This window comes from Helobdella robusta (assembly GCF_000326865.2).
Source record: "Helobdella robusta unplaced genomic scaffold HELROscaffold_110, whole genome shotgun sequence".
Classification (NCBI taxonomy): Eukaryota; Metazoa; Annelida; class Clitellata; order Rhynchobdellida; family Glossiphoniidae; genus Helobdella; species Helobdella robusta.
The window spans coordinates 252,124-272,459 of NW_008703618.1; the positions used below are offsets into that span (position 1 = coordinate 252,124).

Here is a 20,336-nt window from a genome sequence, read left to right on the forward strand (position 1 = left end):
TATTTTACCAACTCGACAGCAACGATTTGAGAATACAATTTCGATTAACGAAAAATTAATCAGAACAAACAAAATACAAGAGGCACGATATATTTTTAATATCGTTCACAATAACATTTGACCATAAACGATTAAATATTAAAATTACAAAAAGTAAAAATTATCAAACCCATATACTTAATTAGAATGTCAAATATCAAATCATACTTTTTATTCTATATATATGTTTAAACGTATGATTTTAAAAGTATGAATTTAGTTTTGAAACTGAACTTGAAGTCAAACTCTGAGTTGATACACATTTTAAATTTAAGTTCACTTAATGATTTTGTATCAACTAAGTGAAGCCAAAATAGCTCTTTCCTTTAACAGACTATAAAGTGTACAGGGGTGCCCAACCCAGAAAGGCCCGAGAAGGCCTTCCCTACTTACATTACAAGTAGTGTTTGTAATTTATATTCAAGGGCATCATAGTCAGAGGGCTGCAGTCTCTACGAAATAATTTCAGTTGAAAAAATTAAGGATAACGCAGAAGGTTGAGCGCAAACTACCACTGATAATATAAACATATTTAAGATATCTGTGGCAATTTTTCAAATTCATCCATTCCAAATTTTAGACACGCGGCGATTAACCTTTTTGATTTAAACCCAAAGCTTGTAAAGGTATTTAGAAGATATAATAAAAGACTAGATCCTTCCATCAAAAATAATGTTTGATCTATCAAACAATCTAATTTAACTTTTAAAATAAACAATCAATCAATCATCTAAAAAAAACAATAAAATAATCTTATTATTTTATCGTTAATTCTGTTTATCTTGTAGGGATCAAAAATTTATTTATTAACTATCTCATATATTAATTGTTATTAAAAATTATTGCAATTTTAAATGTTACCTAATCTATGTTAATTTTTATGTCTTTGCTTCTCTCTCGACTTCTTCCCTTTTTCCTGAGAGCTTGTAAAACGAAACGGTTCGAGATTCACGTGGGAATAAAGATAATTTATTACGCCAGAATTGTGTTTGTTTTATTTATTTTAACTCATAACAAGATGTCTTGTTAGTAGCATAAGTTCGTACCAACAAATTGGTGACCCCCGACGTGATCTGAACGAAAATCCGACGTGATTTGAACGAAAATCCCACGTGATTTTGAACGAAAATCCGACTTGATCTGAACGAAAATCCTACGTGATTTGAACGAAAATCCCACGTGATTTGAACGAAAATCCGACCTAAAAAGAAATAGGAAGATCCACGTGGTAAGATCAAAACGAAAACAATGTTCCAACCAAATGATGACCCGATCGCCATATTACCTCTTTTCAAGAAAACAGCGTCAACAGATTGGTTCGAGAATTCCGAAATGCAATTTCAATTGCGAAACGCGATGTGTAAAACAAGATTCTATCACGTAATAATTTCCCTGCTGTTGGATATAGTCTCAAATTTGTCATTAAAAGTGCAAAGAGGAACAGATTACTACGCTCTAAAAGCAGAGTTATTATCAATGTTTAAACAAACCAAACCAGAGCAATTCCAAGAAAAAGAACCTTTTAAAATAAATTCAAATCTGATGAATGTAAACAAAATTGAAGAGAGGCAGCCACCAGAAGAGTCGAATAAAATAAAAGTTGTCCTGAGCAAGAACGAAGATAAAAATGGCATCCAACAATCGCAACAGCAAAATGCTGAGCAGAATGCTACCATCCCATCAGCAAATTCACACATGGACGATTCTCTCCTTCCAGTTCTCTCTCTTCCTTCTCCTGTTCAACAGCAGCAGCAGCAAGATCATCACAGAAAGAGAAAAGCAGAGCATAGTTCATCGTCCTCACGCACATCTCATTCTAGAAATCGTTTGCAGCTGGACAGAAGGTTGCATGAGAGGCCAGAACAAAATTTGAACCAGCAACAAAAACGTGCAAACCATGGTGCAAATGGCCAAACAAAAAAAAAGTTTACAAATTCAACCATCATCAAGACCTCCATCTCCAACCCAGATGAGATCACCCACAAACAACATTTCTTCACCCCAGCCGTCGGAAAACTGATCAGGCGAGCCGAAGTCGCATCAATCGGCTCGCCTCTTTTTGAAGTTGCCGCAAGAATTGGATGCACAACATTAAAATTAATAGTAGATACAGGCGCATCAGTCACAATCATCCCAACAAAATTTTCAACAGGATTATGTTTGCAACCAACTGCCGTTCACTTGTCAACCGCGAGTGGTCAAAACATTACCTGTCATGGAGAAACCATTGTTGAAATCCACATCCTACCATTGCACAGAACATACAAATGGAATGTTGTAATTGCAGATATTGTCAAACCTTTGTTAGGCAAAGATTTTTTAAATCATGAAATCCTTGTCGATTGCACCAACAACAGACTGATTGACACAATAAGAAAAAAAAAGATTACAACAAACGTTTTGCAGAGTTCCGTTCAACAAATTCACATCAATAAACCGCCAGTTCCCCAGATAGTAACGAAACTCATCAATAAATTTCCAATGTTGACTGAACCAAGAAATGAAAATCAAATAAAAATCAACTCAAAAGTAAAACACATCATCGATACTGGTGAAAGCCAGCCAACATTTGCCAAGACTCGCCAACTATCTGAGGAGAAATATAAAGTTGCAAAAGAGGAATTTACGTCTTTACTAAACGCCGGAATCATCAGACAATCTAAATCTCCCTGGGCTTCTCCACTCCATCTAGTTCCAAAAGGTACTCCTGGACTATGGAGAGCTTGCGGAGATTATCGTTGTGTTAATGCCATTACGAAACCAGACAGATATCCAATTCCAAATATTCACAGCATCTCAACTAAACTACATAGCAAAAAGATATTTTCAAAATTAGATTTATTAAAAGCTTATCACCAGATACCAGTACATGAAAACGATATTGAAAAAACAGCCGTAATAACACCTTTTGGACTCTTTGAGTACATGCTTATGCCTTTTGGTTTGCGAAATGCAGGATGTACATTCCAAAGATTCATGGATAATATCTTTCTAGGTACCGACTGTGTTTTTGTTTATCTAGACGACATTCTCATATTTTCAGAAAGCACTGAACAACATGAAAAAGATTTAGAAACAGTATTTCAAATCCTTAGCGAAAATAATTTGAGAATCTCCATAGACAAGTGCCAATTTTTCAAAGAAAATCTAAGTTACCTAGAATTCAACATCAGCGGTGAAGGACTATTTCCTACAAAAGAAAAAATAAACGAAATTGAAGAATTTCCAGTTCCAAATGATATTAAATCTTTACATAGATTTTTAGGAATGATTGGTTTCTATTGCAAACTCATTCCACAATTTGCAGATATTGTATTTCCACTAATAGAATTAATAAAGTTACACCAAAACTCAAAAACAATAGTGTTTAATAACGAAGAATTGGAAACCTTTAAAACCATCAAATCTAAACTTGCCAACGTAACAACACTTCCATATCCAGATTCAAAATGTACAAAATACCACTTAGTTACTGACAGTTCTGCTTACGCCATAGGTGCAGCACTGCATCAAGTAGTTGATTCAACTCCTGTACCAATCGGTTTCTACTCTAGAAAGTTAACTGAACCACAACGTAACCTTTCTACATTTGACAGAGCAGCGTACCTTGCCGTCATCCATTTTAAATATCAGATTGAAGGAAGAAATGTAACTCTATTTACAGATCACAAACCATTATGCGCTGCCTACAAAAAGAAAACACCATTAAAGTCTGACGTTCAAAAACGATACCTTTCAATAATATCCGAATACATTGCAGACGTCATTTACATCCGCGGTGAAGAAAACGTTGTTGCAGATTGTCTCTCTCGGCCAGCAAATGCTGTAAAGATAGATGTCTGTGACTTGTCATCGATAGCCAAACAATAAGAAATTGATGATGAAATAAAATCATTCAAGGATCAGTTGAAACAATACCCAATTGGCGATAACAAAAAAATATTTTGTGATGTATCAACACCATACCCCAGACCATACATCCCAGTTATTTTGAGAAAAGCCATATTTGACAGTCTTCATAACCTCTCACATCCAGGTATCAAAACATCAATACGATTAATCAAATCCAGATATTGTTTGCCAGATATAGACAAACAAATAAGAACATGGTCAAGAGAGTGTTTAAGCTGCCAACAAAACAAAATTCACCAACACACAAAATCTACGATATCGTCATTCAATTTACCGTCTGCACGTTTTGAGACTGTTCATATTGATATTGTAGGTCCGCCACCACCGGTCAAGCAAGGAAATGAAACCTATTCAAGTCCATTCAGATATTTACTCACATGCATTGACAGAACAACTGGTTGGATCGAAGCAGCACCAATGACAGAAATATCAGCTTCAACAGTAGCTACAACTTTCTTGAACATTTGGATCGCTCGATTCGGTGTCCCTCTTTATGTTGTAACAGACCGAGGTACACAATCTGAGAGCGAATTATTTCACGAACTATCAAAAATAATTGGATTTTACCGTCTGCGTACAACCAGTTATCATCCACAAGCCAACGGAAAAATAGAACGTCAACATCGTACCTTGAAGTAGATTTTTATTCCCAGATTCAAATGAAGATATAACATCTAGTCAAATTAAACAACTAGCAAAAGAAATGTTCAAACTTAATGACTTAACTGACTAAAATGTTCAAACTTAATAACAATCAACATCACTCTACCCCAAAAGCTTTCGTACCAAATGACCTTTCAAACAGTAGTCACGTATGGTTAAGAGTAGATCGAGTACGTCGTCCACTGGAAGCACCATATACAGGTCCTTTCAAAGTGATTGAACGTGACGAAAAATACTTTAAAATTGAATTGTTACCAGGAAATTTTCAAAATGTGTCAATTGATCGATTAAAGCCAGCTTGTTTATCATTACCTCCAACAACCAAAACCAGAATAAACAACAAGAATAGTTCGACAACGAACAACAAACTTTCTACAACAGATTCAACAAAACCAGCAACATCAGACACAAAATCTACTGGAACACCAGAAACGGCAACAACATCAGACGCAACAACAACACAAGAAACAAGACCGACGTCAACCACATCTGAACCAACAACCCAACACTCCAGAAAAGGGAGGCGAATAACATTCAACAAACGAAATGAATATTTTTATTTTTAAACGGCTCCGCCTTTTGTGGGGATCAAAAATTTATTTATTAACTATCTCATATATTGATTATTATTAAAAATTATTTCAATTTTAAATATTACCTAATCTATGTTAATTTTTATGTCTTTGCTTCTCTCTCGACTTATTCCCTTTTTCCTGAGAGCTTGTAAAACGAAACGGTTCGAGATTCACGTGGGAATAAAGATAATTTATTACGCCTGAATTGTGTTTGTTTTATTTATTTTAACTCACAACAAGGTGTCTTGTTAGTAGCATAAGTTCGTACTAACAATCTATACATATCAAACATTTCAGTCGTTAATCAATTCAGTGGTTTAGGGCGCTTGCTGTTTAAATGTTTTCGGTAGATTTGTTAATTGAATATTCACGTAGGCTTTTTTCTTTTTTTTCTTTATTTTATTATTTTTATACTTTTTCATAATTGTTTGTTTTGCGAGTTTTAGATTGAATCCAGTTGAACTTTTAGAAATTGGGCTATAAAAATTTAATTGATTGATTGATTGATTGATTGAAAACAAACGAAATAAAATAAAACTCCATCCTTTAACGACACTTTCGAACCAATTTGTGCAAAATTGGTAAAACCAATGAAACATTTAACAACTTTTCCCAAAAAGCTTATCAAATTCATTAAGTAAATGTAACTTTAGTTGTCTGCCACCTTCCTTCCTTTGGTAAACCATTGGAAGGAAAACATAGGATAGCCCTATTTCAGTCTAAAATTCCATAGACAAAAATGATACGAACTAGCAAAAAATGTTTTAACCACTGATTGGTAATATTTAATTTGATAATTAAACAAGATGGTATGAAAGACATGAAACTCCATCCTTTAACGACACTTTCGAACCAATTTGTGCAAAATTGGTAAAACCAATGAAACATTTAACAACTATTCCCAAAAAGCTTATCAAATTCATTAAGTAAATGTAACTTTAGTTGTCTGCCACCTTCCTTCCTTTGGTAAACCATTGGGTGTATAATTGGAAGGAAAACATAGGATAGCCCTATTTCAGTCTAAAATTCCATAGACAAAAATGATACGAACTAGCAAAAAATGTTTTAACCACTGATTGGTAATATTTATTTTTCTGGCCTTATGTATGAAACAATACTAGTTTGAATGACATTTATCATTATTATGTTATTCTTTATTTATTCACCACTTAAAAATTAAAATTGAAAAAATTGATAATAAAATACTAAGCGATTTTAACTGGCACCATAATGTCCACAATGTAATTATTTTAGTTTTCAATTTATTTAAAAATTGCAATGATAAGTGAAGCATGATGGGTGAAAGATTCAATCGAAAATGTCCATTAGAAAATTGCGGGTCAGCGTTCGTGGTCATCGTATAAAAGCGTCATCGTTCAACGCTTCTGTGGCTAAAGCAATTTTTTTAAGCTAAAAAATTAAAATCATTTTTTGCAATTTTATTATATTTCAATAAAATGAATCGGTCAATAAATATTTTTAAATTATTGTTATTTTTGTTAGGTAATGTAATTAATTTAATTTATCTGGATATAGCTCTATCAAAGTCAACCGATAACAAACAAATTGAACTGAATTATGAAATCTTTGAAGAACAGCCTGCCGGTCAAGTGAATATCGACATCCGAAAAAGTTTAAATAAATATTTAAATAATACGTTCAAATTGAAGTTTGAAAATAAAAACACCAAATTTAGGTTAATTTCTCAAAAGCTTCTGTTAAATTATAAAAGGTACGGTTCTTTCCTCAACGATTCATTTTTTGATGTTGACGAACACACCGGAATAATTAGGCAAATTTCTAAACTCGATCGAGAAGGAGTCTGCGTTGGAGCCACTTACTACAATTCGTGTGCCATTTCACTGGAAATATTTTTAACGACGGAAAACCACCAAAAATTGACCTTAAGACAATTCTTGAAGGTCACAATCGAGTTGCTTGATGTCAATGATCATTCACCAATTTTTCGCGTAAGTTCAATTCCGTACCGAGTGGCTATTTCAGAGCTAGCGCCAGTCGGTAGCGGCGTTTCGTTACCGCTTGCTGAAGACAAGGACGTCGGTAAGTATGGCATTCAGCAATATCAACTTGAAAATTTTTCAACTGATCACGAAAAATTGTTTGAGTTGGATGCTCAGAAAACGTTAAATAATGACGCTATAGTTGGCTTAGTGTTGAGAGTGATTTCAACATTGGATCGTGAGAAAGAAGATTGTTATAGTTTAATCATAAAGGTAGTGGACGGCGGAAACCCATCTCTATCGGCAGAGTTGTTGGTTGAGATCACAATTCTAGATTTTAACGATAATTCGCCAAAATTTGAGTTTAATCCTTACAACTTTTTCATAAATATTCGTGATTTAGAACGTACTGCGAACCAGAACAGAAGTATTGGCGGTGGCGTTGTCGGCCGCGTAAGAGCAACAGACGATGATTTAAAAGAAAATGCCGAATTGTTCTATTCCATAAAACAACAAAAATGTGACGGACTCCAACAAAGTGCTTTCCTGCCGAAAAAAATTAGCTATTTCATGATCAACTCATTGAACGGCGATATTTACGGTAAATCAAGCGATCATTTTGGGAAAGTTAATGGTAACGATGAACGGATAGTGTGCAGATTGACTATACAGGCCGAGGATTCAGGCGAAATAAAATTGACTGATGAGACAATTGTAAATGTACATATAATTTTTCGGGGTAATGATAATGACCAGGCTTTTTTAGGCTGTAGCGATAACATCCTAAAAAGTTTTAAATTGAAAAAGGAAATTTTTCTAAATAAATCAATTGTGTTAAACATTTTTGAAAATGAGCCTGATAACACACTCGTCGGTTCAGCCTATGATCATACTGTCCAAGAGATATTTACAAAACAGATTGAAGAAAAGCACAAAGGAAACATAAAACACAAATTTATTTATAGAATTATTGATGCCGAATTTAATTTGCCATTCAGAGTCAATCACAAAACTGGGATTGTTATGAGCAGAACTATATTGAACCGGGAAGAAAGAGATGATTATCGATTTTCGGTTGGTACATTTGTAATTTGCGCTGATGATAAAAGTTGTGATGAGTTTGATGAATGCAATCATTCAATAGAAAATAGGAAAAATTTTTTAAAAATCGATAAATTAATTTATACATCGATTGTAACAGTCCGCGTTCTTGATGTGAACGATAACAATCCAAATTTAACGTTAACCGAATTTCTATCGGGAAATTTTCAAAAATTTAGATCATTGACTAATTCACAACTTTTCGTAACAAAACGAAAACAAACTTTTCCATTCTTAATAACCATCCCGGATAAACTACCGACAAATACAGAGTTGATACTCATCGAAGCATCAGATCTCGATGTCGGTCCAAACGCTGAGATGGTCTACCACATTCGGATATTACCTCGCCAGTTCAACCCATTTTTCAAATTTGATCACATCTCTAAAAATATTCTAACAACAAACTTACTCCTACATTGTCAAGAACTTTTCACTACGAAAGATAACTCAATTGAGATCTCAATCATCGTCTGCGATAAAGGTAATCAGGACGTTCTCTGTACAGAAGTAATGGCCGTGCTAAGATGCGAAAATCAAAATGCATATTACGTTATGGATAACGTTGGTAGTGGCTTCAATTACACCGGAGCCAAAAATGTATTGCAGAGTTTTAGAGTTAAGTTGAATCTTATGGCCATCGGAGCTGTCTCTGCACTCGTTACGCTGTCATTAATGTTGGTCTGTTTCTTCGCTGTCAGACTGGCGAGGAACTGTTGCCAATTTGTAAAAGACGACGAAGCCGATTGGTTGAAATCTACGAAATTAATGAGTGAAGGCAGTTCTTATATTCCAGGGCCGAGAGATGATTCGATTCTGACCGGCATATGCTGGGAACCTGTCTTCAACGACCATCTGCACAACACAGATTTATGAATTTGGAAAATGTCTTTAAAAAAGCCGCATGTTGTTTTAACTTCAATAAACTTGTTGTAACATTTAAATTAAATGGGAAAACTTTCATATATACCAATATTTGTAGAAAGCAATATATATATGTATGTTTATATATATATATATATATATATATATATATATATATATATATATATATATATATTCTTTGAACATTTATACATACTTTGCTCGTCCTTTGAGAAATAATAAAAAAAACACTACTGCATAATAATATTATATAGATATATGTTAGTTGATATAGGAGTATCGTAATTTACTAGATTAATGAACTTGCGATAAATTTTTTGTAAACTTTGAAAAGTTTGTTTTTTCCTTACAATGAATTAACGAATAAGCTTTGTCTGCGTTGCGCTTACTCTTTTTTTTATTAATTTATTTGTTAGTTTATTAGTTATAAAAAGTCGTACGTTTTTTAATCATAAATTTTCGTGAAGCACACGTCTGTTATAATTTGCTAAAAGGACTTTCCTTAGTCAGCCATCTTAAACATCGATCATAATTATTGGTTAACGTCAAAAATCGGTTACTCTACTATGCATTTGATTCATTATTGTTACTTCATGAATTAATGATTGTAACAATAATTCTACTATAAATATGCTAGCATGAAAGGAGTCAAACACTTTTCTGCATTTGTCAATTTTGAAAATATCTTGAAACTATTGCCTGCAAATGAAATTATTCATATGAATCAGTCCTTATTGTTAATATGTTAATTAAATCAAAAAATTAACTTATTTTTACTTTGGTTTTATTGGCATGGTTCCAGAAGACCATTGAAGTATTTTCGACTTCTGGATTTTTAAAAAATATTCGTTTATGTGTGCGTGGTTGCTTATGTGTTTCGTGCATATACATCGATTTTACTTAATTGTTCATTTTGTTTTATTTGTTTACCTAACTAACCGTAACTATTTTGTTTATAAATTTTAACATTTGTACATTGTTCTGCACGTTTTAACCAACAGACCATTCGCTTGTCAGAATCCGTCTTTCAAAGAATTAAAAAGGACATATATAGGGAAGAGAAGCTACGATGTAATAAATAGATAAAGTAAAGAATGACAAATAAAATAAGATTTTCAAAGAACTTTCAGTTTCAACAAAACAATGATGTTTGGTGACAAAAAGCAACCAGATTATAATCAGAGCCAACATTGTTTATCCTTTGTCAGAACAATAAAGGGCGGATCTAGACCACATTGACAGAGGGCCAAAAAGAGAAATACTTGGCGTCTCGTAAAAATGCTTATTGCACGTTTTTGTGTCAATTTTCCGATTGAAAACGGTGTTTTCGTTTATAAAAACTGTTCAATGTATAAAAATGTGCTTAAATGTATAAAAAGTAATTAAACAACATATGTTAGCTGCATTTACAAAAAATAACAACAAAATGATTGTTGACTGTTAATAACGGCCCGCGGTCTAAATCCGCCATTGCGTACAAGGGCGTTTTAGTTGATCGCCTTCTTGTTCTCACTTATTCCTAGTTTCCTTTCATGTTAAACACTCTTGTGCTGAATCTGCGTTTGCTTTTTCCGGTCCTTTTCTCTAAACTTTTTACTTCTTTCTCTGACTACTTCTCCATCACTTACGAAAAAGATCAAGACCCACTGCATAAACAATTCACTGAGGAACACTGTTGAACATTGCGGAAATGGCACTTTACAAACTAATTGCTAACATGTGCAATATGTGCATAAATATGTACATAACCAACACTAAAACAAGACGAGTAATCGGCAGTTTTGAAAATAAAAGCCGATAATCAATTTTTATTTTGCGACGCTTGGTCGGATTCAATTTGTTATCATCACATTTCGTTTTGTATGGGAGTTTTAGTTTAAAAAAGTTTTTCATTGTCTGTATTTGTTACAGGACACCCATTAAATTTAAAGATATACTATTAGATACTTTATACATTTTGAGTTTTGGTGAAAAAGATAAACTTATAATTATTGACGGTCATCATTGTCACCCCACAATCTAATTCATTTTATCCAAATTTAAATAATTACTGCCACAGGAACTTTTAAATCATTATTTCTTTTTCTAAAAAGACGACCAACGTTACCACACGTTAACAAATAAGTACAAATGTTGTCATCAGGAATGTTAATCTTCGTTTCATGCCTAAAAATGCTAGCATTATTTTTGATGTATATCAAATTGATGAAACGCAGAAATAGGAACAATAGGTCATCTTAATCATACATAAAAAGCAAATATACAAATATAAACAGAACGTATAAGAACCTGTTGGCAAATAAATTTTAAATAAACTTTATGCAAATTTCATATTTCGCCCTCTCTTCACTCTCTCTCTCTCTTTAATTACACAGAAATATTTATATATAAGAAAAAATTGAACGCGCATTAAAATTGAGCATTCTCGATTAAATATAAAAACACACGTGCATAACAATTTTTACTTATTTATAGATGCATACACATACACACACACATACCACACACACACACTCACGTATATTTAATTAAATGCTTAACCAAACCTGCATATATACACATGCCTATGGTATATATATATATATATATATATATATATGTGTGTGTGTGTGTGTGTGTCATAGGCACACACACACATAAATATACATATGTAAGTGTGTGTCTTTGTAATCTTTGTTTTACCAAGATACGCACTTATGTACATCAATGAAGTTAGAGCTCTGGTATGTATGATAAATATGACAACAGATAACACGCACTTTATAAATATCAACTTTGAATTAATAATCCTGTGTGTATCTTTTTGTTTTTTAATGAAACTACGTTGTATATTGTATGTAATTTCAATTTGAACCAATATATACATATATATATATATATATATATATATATATATATATATATATATATGAATATGTGTAACGCTGGTGTTTCTATACGTAAGATACATTGTACAAGCATCGATATCTTGTAAGTAGGATTATAAAAGTTGATCACTTGAAACAATCCGCCTGTAAACATGCAAACGCGTGACAACATCGTCGCTTACTTGACTTTTCTTTTTTTAATTATAAGAATACTTTTGTTAATTAATTTTACTAGAAACTAAACGTGATTTAAATGTAGAGTTAAAAAATTATTAGTTAATGATCAGTAGTAAAGAACGCCTTTTATAAACGCTTAATAAATAATGGATAACAAAATATTCCCGTTCTAAATAATGAAATCGTACGACGTATTAAATTGTCTACCGGCTCAGAGTCCTTGGTGGAAAAATGTCGCCAGCTTAATGAAGAAAACGAATGTGTTATTATTTATATTGGTATGCCTTTTCTCCATGTCTTCGTGGATCGGCATCAACGCCATCTGGGTAGAGTTGCCTCTTCTAGTTAGGTTAGCCCCAGAAAGTTGGGCCCTTGCCTCATACATCGTTATTGTTATCCAGATAGCAAACATTGGCCCTTTCATTTATACCATTTCTAAATCCGCTTTTCCTGAAAAAGTGAAAGAGTGGCCCGTTATCATCGCCACGATAATCGTCGGAATGTTGGCAAGTGTTTTGTTAATCTTTTTCTGGAACGTAACAACGGTCTGGGTGGGCATTAACGAGTTAAGAAGCACCGGTTTACTTGTGTTATCGTTATTTTTATCGTTAGTCGATTGTACATCATCAGTCTTGTACTTTCCTTATATGTCAACATTCGATTCTCAATACATGACGGCTACGTTCGTCGGGGAAGGCATGAGTGGTCTGATACCCGCCATAATTGGATTGGCTCAAATAACTGTGGAACAAAATGTTTCTGAAAATCCAGTCGTAAATAATTATGTTCCTAAATCCTCAAATATTAACCAAATAGAATTATTTTTTCTTCTTAACGATTCTTCACAAAATGGTACAACTCCGCCTAAAAAAGAAAATGATTACGTCAAAGAAAGATTTTCAGTATCTATATATTTTTTATTAATTGCAATTTTATTATCAATATCTTTAATGTCATTTTTGCTCATTCATTTTTTACCATATTTTAAACGAATTCGGAAAACCAAACAAAATGTTCCAACATTGGATAAAGATGAGAACAGTATGGTGTGTGCAGAAGAGATGAAAAACTACGCTTCTAAATCATTTGAACATAAAGTCAATGAAATCAAAGAAATAACCGCAAACAAGTATTCAGAGGAGATGAAAAACTACGCATTAGAATCGTTTGAACAAATGGACAATAAAACAAAAGAAATAAACGTAAAAAACAAATCCTCAATGCCTACAAGTCAACAATCAATCCCAAACTCAACAGTACATGATTACGAAAATTTAAAACAAACTGACAAGTTTGGGATTGGTTTTTTGCTGATGACCGCTTGGATAAATAGTCTTACGAACGGGGTTTTACCATCCTTACAAACATATTCTGCTCAACCGTATGGGTCGCTAGCTTATAATCTGCACGTCAAGTTGTCTGTTCTCGTAAACCCATTAGCTTGTTTTGCAGCTCTCTTCATTCACGTGAATAAATTCTGGATCGTGGTTGTCCTCACCCTCTTCGGTAGTGTCCTCGCTGCCTTTCAGATCGCTCTGGCGTGTCTCAGCCCAAACCCACCATTGAAAAAAACCAGCATTGGAATCGCTTGTCTGGTGAGTTGGTGTGATGCTGGCAAATTGTAAACATAGTTTGTTTAATGTAATTTTAATTAGTCATAGAGTTCTAAATTGAATGTCATTGAAAAAGCGTAGATATCATGCTATTTATTTTAAAATAATATTTTTAAGATCGCTTAGTCAAGCCTAGATACCATTTCGCCACTCTCCCAGTTATTAACTTTAAGCAACCCCTTAATTTCTTTCAGGTGGCTACACAAGTTGTCCTCATCGCCATCCTCTCTTATACTAAAGTGACAATAGCAACAATCGTGTCAAGGATGCAAGGCAGACAGTGGCTGTTGTTTTTCGGGGTGGCCACTCAAGTGGGGTCCTTCGTCGGCGCGTCCGTCACTTTTTGCCTGGTCAATTATACAGATATCTTCCAATCCGAATACTGACAGCGATTACTTGAATGTTGTTAAAATTAATTGATAAACATAAAAAAGAGAGATTTTTGTTTTTATAAAATAAAATGTATATTATATATGTCAAAGAGGAAATACAAGTTTGAAAAAATTAAACATTACAGAACATTATTAAATTTAAATGATAAATAATTCGAAAAACAACAATGCAAGAAATGTAGATGATCATGTTGTACAAGCAGCGTAAGTTTAACATTGAATTGTCCAACCGACATCATAATAGCGATCTTGGAAATGGTAAAAAATGTCGCTAAAATGTAGCTTGTCTGGTGAGGTGGTGTGATGCTGGCAAATTGTAAACATAGTTTGTTTCATGTAATTTTAATTAGTCATAGAGTTCTAAATTGAATGTCATTGAAAAAGCGTAAATATCATGCTATTTATTTTAAAATAATATTTTTAAGATCGCTTAGTTAAGCCTAGATACCATTTAATCGTTAATCATATTAATCATTCATCAGCATCTGTTTCATAAGAGAAGTCATCTTCATCGTCAACATCAACAACGTATAAGCAACAACATCACTATCATTATCACAACCATCATCCTTTTAATTTCGTTTATCATCATCATCATCATCATCATCATCATCATCATCATTACCTCCACAAACATGACTGCTTAATAAAGTTAATGGCTTCATATTAGATATTGGCAGTGTAATGGCCTAGTGGTTAAGGTCGCCTGGTCCTGTTACGCACTGACCGAGTTCGAATATGACAAAAGGATCCAGGCCTATCACATGAACTGTGTGAGATGCGTCGCTCAGCATATACTCATACATGCTGTTTTGTCAATGAACTTTGGCAAAGTGTAACAGACCTATTTTATTGGTAACTTCTACACATAAAGACGGTCGACAATAATATTAAATTAATAACCCGCATCACCAACTCATACGATAATAAAATTACATCAGTTCCCACCTATCTACATTCTTGTCATCCAGCCAGATATATCCTATCAGCACCCTCACATTCAAAATCATTGAATCCAACATCATCAGGTTCAACATCATCATGTGGACATTTTCACAGCCAATATCATCCCACTCAGCACCATTCCATCCTTCCAGCACGACCTCAGGATAGGAAAACGTTTGTTCTCAGCACGATCTTCTTCCTACACATGTGGCAGACGCTGATGGATCTGCTGCAGGCTCCACAGGCCGTGTGCCCGCACTGGAAGACCTGGTCCCACTTCTGCTCCAGGCATATGGAACACAACTGGGCGAGAATATATTTTCACATTTGCGAAGACATACATGCATATTCAATTGAGGAAACGTTTTCAAACTAATTAATTAAATAAATATAAATTATCTTTCTCGATTCAACAGTTCAAATGAGAAAACAAAAAATTACTCTGGATTCATCTTCTTTATCAGCCAAACTCGCCATAGAAGCGCCCTCTGAAAAAAAGAAATGGAATTGTAACGCGCACAAGCCAGACCAAGAACAAGCCTCTTCATACAAATAAAAACTGAATTTAAAATACTTACACGACGATTCATCCATGTTTCCCATCATTTATAAATAAAAGCCACAACAACATCCACAAAGAGCAAATGAAAAAATACTCGCCAGACGTCAGCTTCCCAGTTATAAGAACTTTACATTGTAGGCATTTTTTAACAGGAATGCAGCACTGAGAGCAGACGATGACGTGGCCGCAGGGTTCGAATCTCACTGTGGCCATGTTGTCTGAACATATGCAGCATTCTATAGAGTTGTTGCTGTCGTTGAAGTTGTTGTGGTTCATGTCGCTACTGCTGCTCTTGCAATCAATACCATTTGCAGCCTCTGTTCGACTGCAGTTACTGCCAGCAACAATATTGTAAGTTTCACTGCTGTCTCTAAAGTCGCTAGAGTTAATGTCATTATTAACGATGTTGTTGTTGTCGTTGTTGTTGTTGTTAATGTCATTAATGTTCATATTTTTGAATTTGTTGTTGTTGTCGTTAATATTGATGTTGTTGCTAAAGTTGTTATTGTTATTAATGTTGTTGTTGTTAGTAACGTTGTTACTGTTAGTATTGGTGTTGTTACTAATGTTGTTGTTGTTGCTAATAGTGATGTTGTTGTTGTTGTTGCTAATAGTGATGTTGTTGTTATTGTTAATGCTGTTGTTGTAAGCATTAATGTTGCTAGTATTGATGTTGTTGCTAATATTGATGTTATTATTATTATTGTTATTATCGTCGAAGACAGTACGAAGATCCTTCATTACATCTTTCCTTTTGGTGCAAAAGTCACTGCTGTTTTTATATGATTTGAGAATCCTATTTACAATATCATCCTCATCCTCATCATCACCATCATCATCATCATCATCATCATCATCTGTTTTGGTATAATTTTCGTTACCTTCCCCACCAACACCATTAACACCAATGTTATTACGATTAAGATGACGAGGAAGATGATGATGAAGATCACGATGATGATGACCATCTTTTTCTCTGTAGTGGTAGCCATGTTGAATAAGAAAACAAGCCGTAGCCAAGTTTACTGGCAATGATGACGACGACGACAACGACGATGAGGCCCCCATAACAGAGGATAGTGCCGTGATGTCTCGATGAACCTATGGAAGAATCAAATGAAGTGTCAAAGTTTTTTTTTTTTTTTTTTTGATGCTACCGTTGAAAACAGCAGTTTTAATGTGAATGTCAGCAGCAACAATAATGACGTTAATAATGTAATTATGAGTCACCTTTGAGATGGACGGTGCTTCGTCTAGAAATTTCGGAGGCGTAGCATTGGATAGAGCTAAATTAACCAACATCTTATGAGGCTGTCGTTGTCTTCTTCTATGTGTGTTAATGGGGTTGTTGTTTGCGTTGTTGTTGTTCATGTCGGCACCGTTGTTGATGTTGTTGTCGGGATTGTTCGTGTTGTTATCCAATTCGGCTTCTGCAGTGCGCCATGATGGGAAGCATTTTATTTTCACGACCGCAACAGCAGGTACCATCCAGTTATCAACCTTTCTACCAACATCATCATCCTGAATATCTTAGCTCAGTCAGCTATATCATCATCAACCTCGTTTCTACTGTCACTTATTAGTTGTCATCAGTACTTATTCACCGCCACCATCATCATCATCATTACTTATTCACCACCACCACCACCATCATCATCACTCACCATCATCATCATCACTCACTCACCATCATCATCATCACTCACTCACCATCATCATCATCACTCACTCATCACCATCATCATCACTCACCACCATCATCATCATCATCATCATTTATTCACCACCACCACCACCATCATCACCACTGACCTTTCATGACCAAGTACTCAACAACGTTGGCGAATGCGTAGGTGATTGCGATGTGGAGGGCGGTGTGGTCACTTCTGGTCTTATGCTGAATGTTGACCTTTCCCTGGTCATGATGACGATGGTGTTAGCGATGGTGATGATAGTGATGATGGTGATGTTACTGATAATGATGATGTTCCTGATCCACGGTGAACCTAACTCAACACAACCACGTAAACATAAAAACTACCAAAACCACTACTACCTTACTACATAAATACAAAAGCTACAATGACTACTGCCATTACTACATACATAATAATAATGTCATTTTATATAGCGCCACGGCAAGCGACTGAGGCGCATTATCATTATCACAACAAAGACAACGCAACGCAAAATCAACGCATCACACACTTTTGCATGTGATAGGCGGGGATCTTTTAGCATTCGAACCTGGACACTGCATCAACAATGCCAGGCACCTTAACCATTAAACCATCGCGCCGCCCATATATACAAATGTGGAACCACGTTCCTACAGTGGCTACTGGCGATGCCACGTCCAAGCAAACATGCAGACCACACCACAGCGTCACCTTTTCAACGAGGACTTTAACTGCTGGCAGGTGTCCATTGAATGCAGCTATGTGCAGCGGCGTGAAGCCATCCTGCTTGCATTCATCCGCCGAGTCATTCCATCTCTCTATTATTTTTTCAATCGCTCTGAGTGATCATGATTATGAGAAATGATGGTGATGATGATGATGACGACGACGACGACGACGATGATGAGGATGATGACGATGGTGGTGATGATGAGAATGAGGATGGTAATGATGACGGTGGTGATGATGATGACGATGTTGACCAAACATTTCGTAAAACCTTACAGCTAATTCCTTGGGAGTGAAAATAATGTGTGAATGGACTGAGGGACTAATCAAGAAATGAATAAAATATGGATTCACCATCTCACAGATTACTTCATTTACCCAGCATGTCAAAAATTTGTGGAAGATTACATTGAATGAGGTAGGTCCATCCATCCATCCATCCCTCCATCCATCCCTCCATCCATCCATCCTTCTATCCATCCTTCTATCTATCCATCCTTCTATCTATCCATCCATCCATCCATCCTTCCATCCATCCTTCTATCCATCCTTCTATCTATCCATCCATCCATCCTTCTATCCATCCTTCTATCTATCCTTCTATCCATCCATCCATCCATCCATCAGATATAGTCCTATCAGGTTGTCATTCATTTTTCAATCTACATGGACTCGATCCTCTGGCAAGAGGAGGAGTGTTGACGTGGGGAGATGCTAAAGAAACCACCACCAAAAACAACAACATCAAAAATAATAAAAACAACAAGAACAGTAACTACAAAAACAACAATAACGATAAAAAATTAAGAAACCGAAAGCACGCACGTAGCATTGCCCTTGAGAGCAGCATGATGGAGGCAGTTGAATCCGCGGTGGTTGACAACATCGTACCTGGTCGACGTCCTCTTCAATAAAATGTCAACAATGCAATCGTCGAATTGAGTTATGGCATCGTGCAACGCTGTGTCTCCATATCTGTCCTGTATGTGTGTGTGTGTGTGTGTGTGCGTGCATGTGTGTGTGTGCGCGCGTGCGTGTGTTGTTTGTTGTCGTGTGTTGTGTTTCGTATGTATAACATGTACTAACATTATCAGCACATACAAAGTTTAATTACCTCAATGATTTGATCAGCTATCAACAGGAGACTAAACATTTTATAAGTCGCAGTACTTTATGCAAACATAATGTTCGCACACGATCGTTTAATAACATTATGATAGTTGACAATTAGCAAGGCTTTTTCTAAATTTTTTCAACTTTTATGATGCGTGTATAGAGAAAATAAAAAGCCCCTTGTTCGCAAAGTTGTAAAAGGCAAAAATAATTACCAACTGAAACCATTTTCTAGAATAAAGGCACACAATTTATTAATGCAAAAAAAGAATAAAAAATGTATATTACAATATTTTAAAAGTTGAACCTCTAATTTGTGACACGATCAAATAAACCTGTTAATAACCAAACAAATTTGAGACATCGGAGTTGAGTGAAAACATGCAAAACCAATTTGAAGCACCCTCCAGACAATCGCAGAATCGGTGATGATGCGTTGCTTCGTTTTTGTAGAGCAACGTTACCGAACCAACGACACGCGAAATCATTTCCGAACCACCGAGACAACAGCAAACGAGGCCAACTAACCTGCAGATTGACGTCACAGCCATCATCGGCAAGGAGATTTCTGACACATTCCACGTGATGCTTTTCAGCTGCAACATGCAATGCCGTGCAGTGAGCCTTGTTTAAAGCATTGACGTTGCAAACTTGGATACGCTGAGTGACACTGTTTGACTTTAAGGAAAGCAGAACTTCCACGCACTCAGGCTGATTACTGCAGATGATTCAGTTCAAACAAACGACTATAAACTCCTTCAATCACAGTCTAGCATTTACAACCTTTACCATTACGAGGAGGTCCAACAACAACAGCACTAACTTAATAACGGCGAAATGGAGTGCAGTATCGCCATCATCATCTTTCACGTTGGGGTCAGCTGCAAATTTGGTCACCAGCAGTTTAAGGATGAGTGGGTTGCCAACATAAGCTGCTGTTTGGGCCAACGTTTTGCCATTCAATGCAACATTCGCCTGAAGGATGGTTGGATGATTGGAGAGGTCAGCATGCCAGTTAACAAAATACATTCAATTTATAAACCTTAGAAACAACCATTCTTTCAAATCACACAATCAAACACTCAACTCAACCAACCATCCATCCATCCATCTATCCGTTCAC

At 35.2% G+C, this 20,336-nt stretch overlaps 3 protein-coding genes across 3 annotated transcripts; all 3 read left to right on the top strand.

The window, feature by feature from the left end:
• Positions 1-1,287: 1,287 nt before the first annotated feature.
• On the top strand, positions 1,288-5,145 carry HELRODRAFT_183561 (hypothetical protein; the record flags this gene model as incomplete). The annotated part of the gene is made up of 2 exons (XM_009013159.1): positions 1,288-2,103; positions 4,996-5,145. The coding sequence occupies 2 exons, from the start codon at positions 1,288-1,290 to the stop codon at positions 5,143-5,145; spliced, it is 966 nt and encodes a 321-aa protein (XP_009011407.1).
• Positions 5,146-6,904: 1,759 nt separating this feature from the next.
• HELRODRAFT_143458 (hypothetical protein) lies at positions 6,905-7,513 on the top strand (the record flags this gene model as incomplete). The annotated part of the gene is made up of 1 exon (XM_009013160.1): positions 6,905-7,513. A coding segment is annotated over one exon (609 nt), but the record flags the coding sequence as incomplete, so codon positions are not given.
• Positions 7,514-12,473: 4,960 nt separating this feature from the next.
• HELRODRAFT_187704 (hypothetical protein) lies at positions 12,474-16,702 on the top strand (the record flags this gene model as incomplete). The annotated part of the gene is made up of 10 exons (XM_009013161.1): positions 12,474-13,132; positions 13,223-13,226; positions 13,342-13,345; positions 13,438-13,775; positions 13,988-14,466; positions 14,640-14,654; positions 15,154-15,433; positions 15,572-15,618; positions 15,791-16,259; positions 16,284-16,702. 5 exons carry the CDS (start codon positions 12,474-12,476, stop codon positions 14,177-14,179), a joined length of 1,197 nt encoding a protein of 398 aa, XP_009011409.1. The 3' UTR covers positions 14,180-14,466; positions 14,640-14,654; positions 15,154-15,433; positions 15,572-15,618; positions 15,791-16,259; positions 16,284-16,702.
• Positions 16,703-20,336: the final 3,634 nt, after the last annotated feature.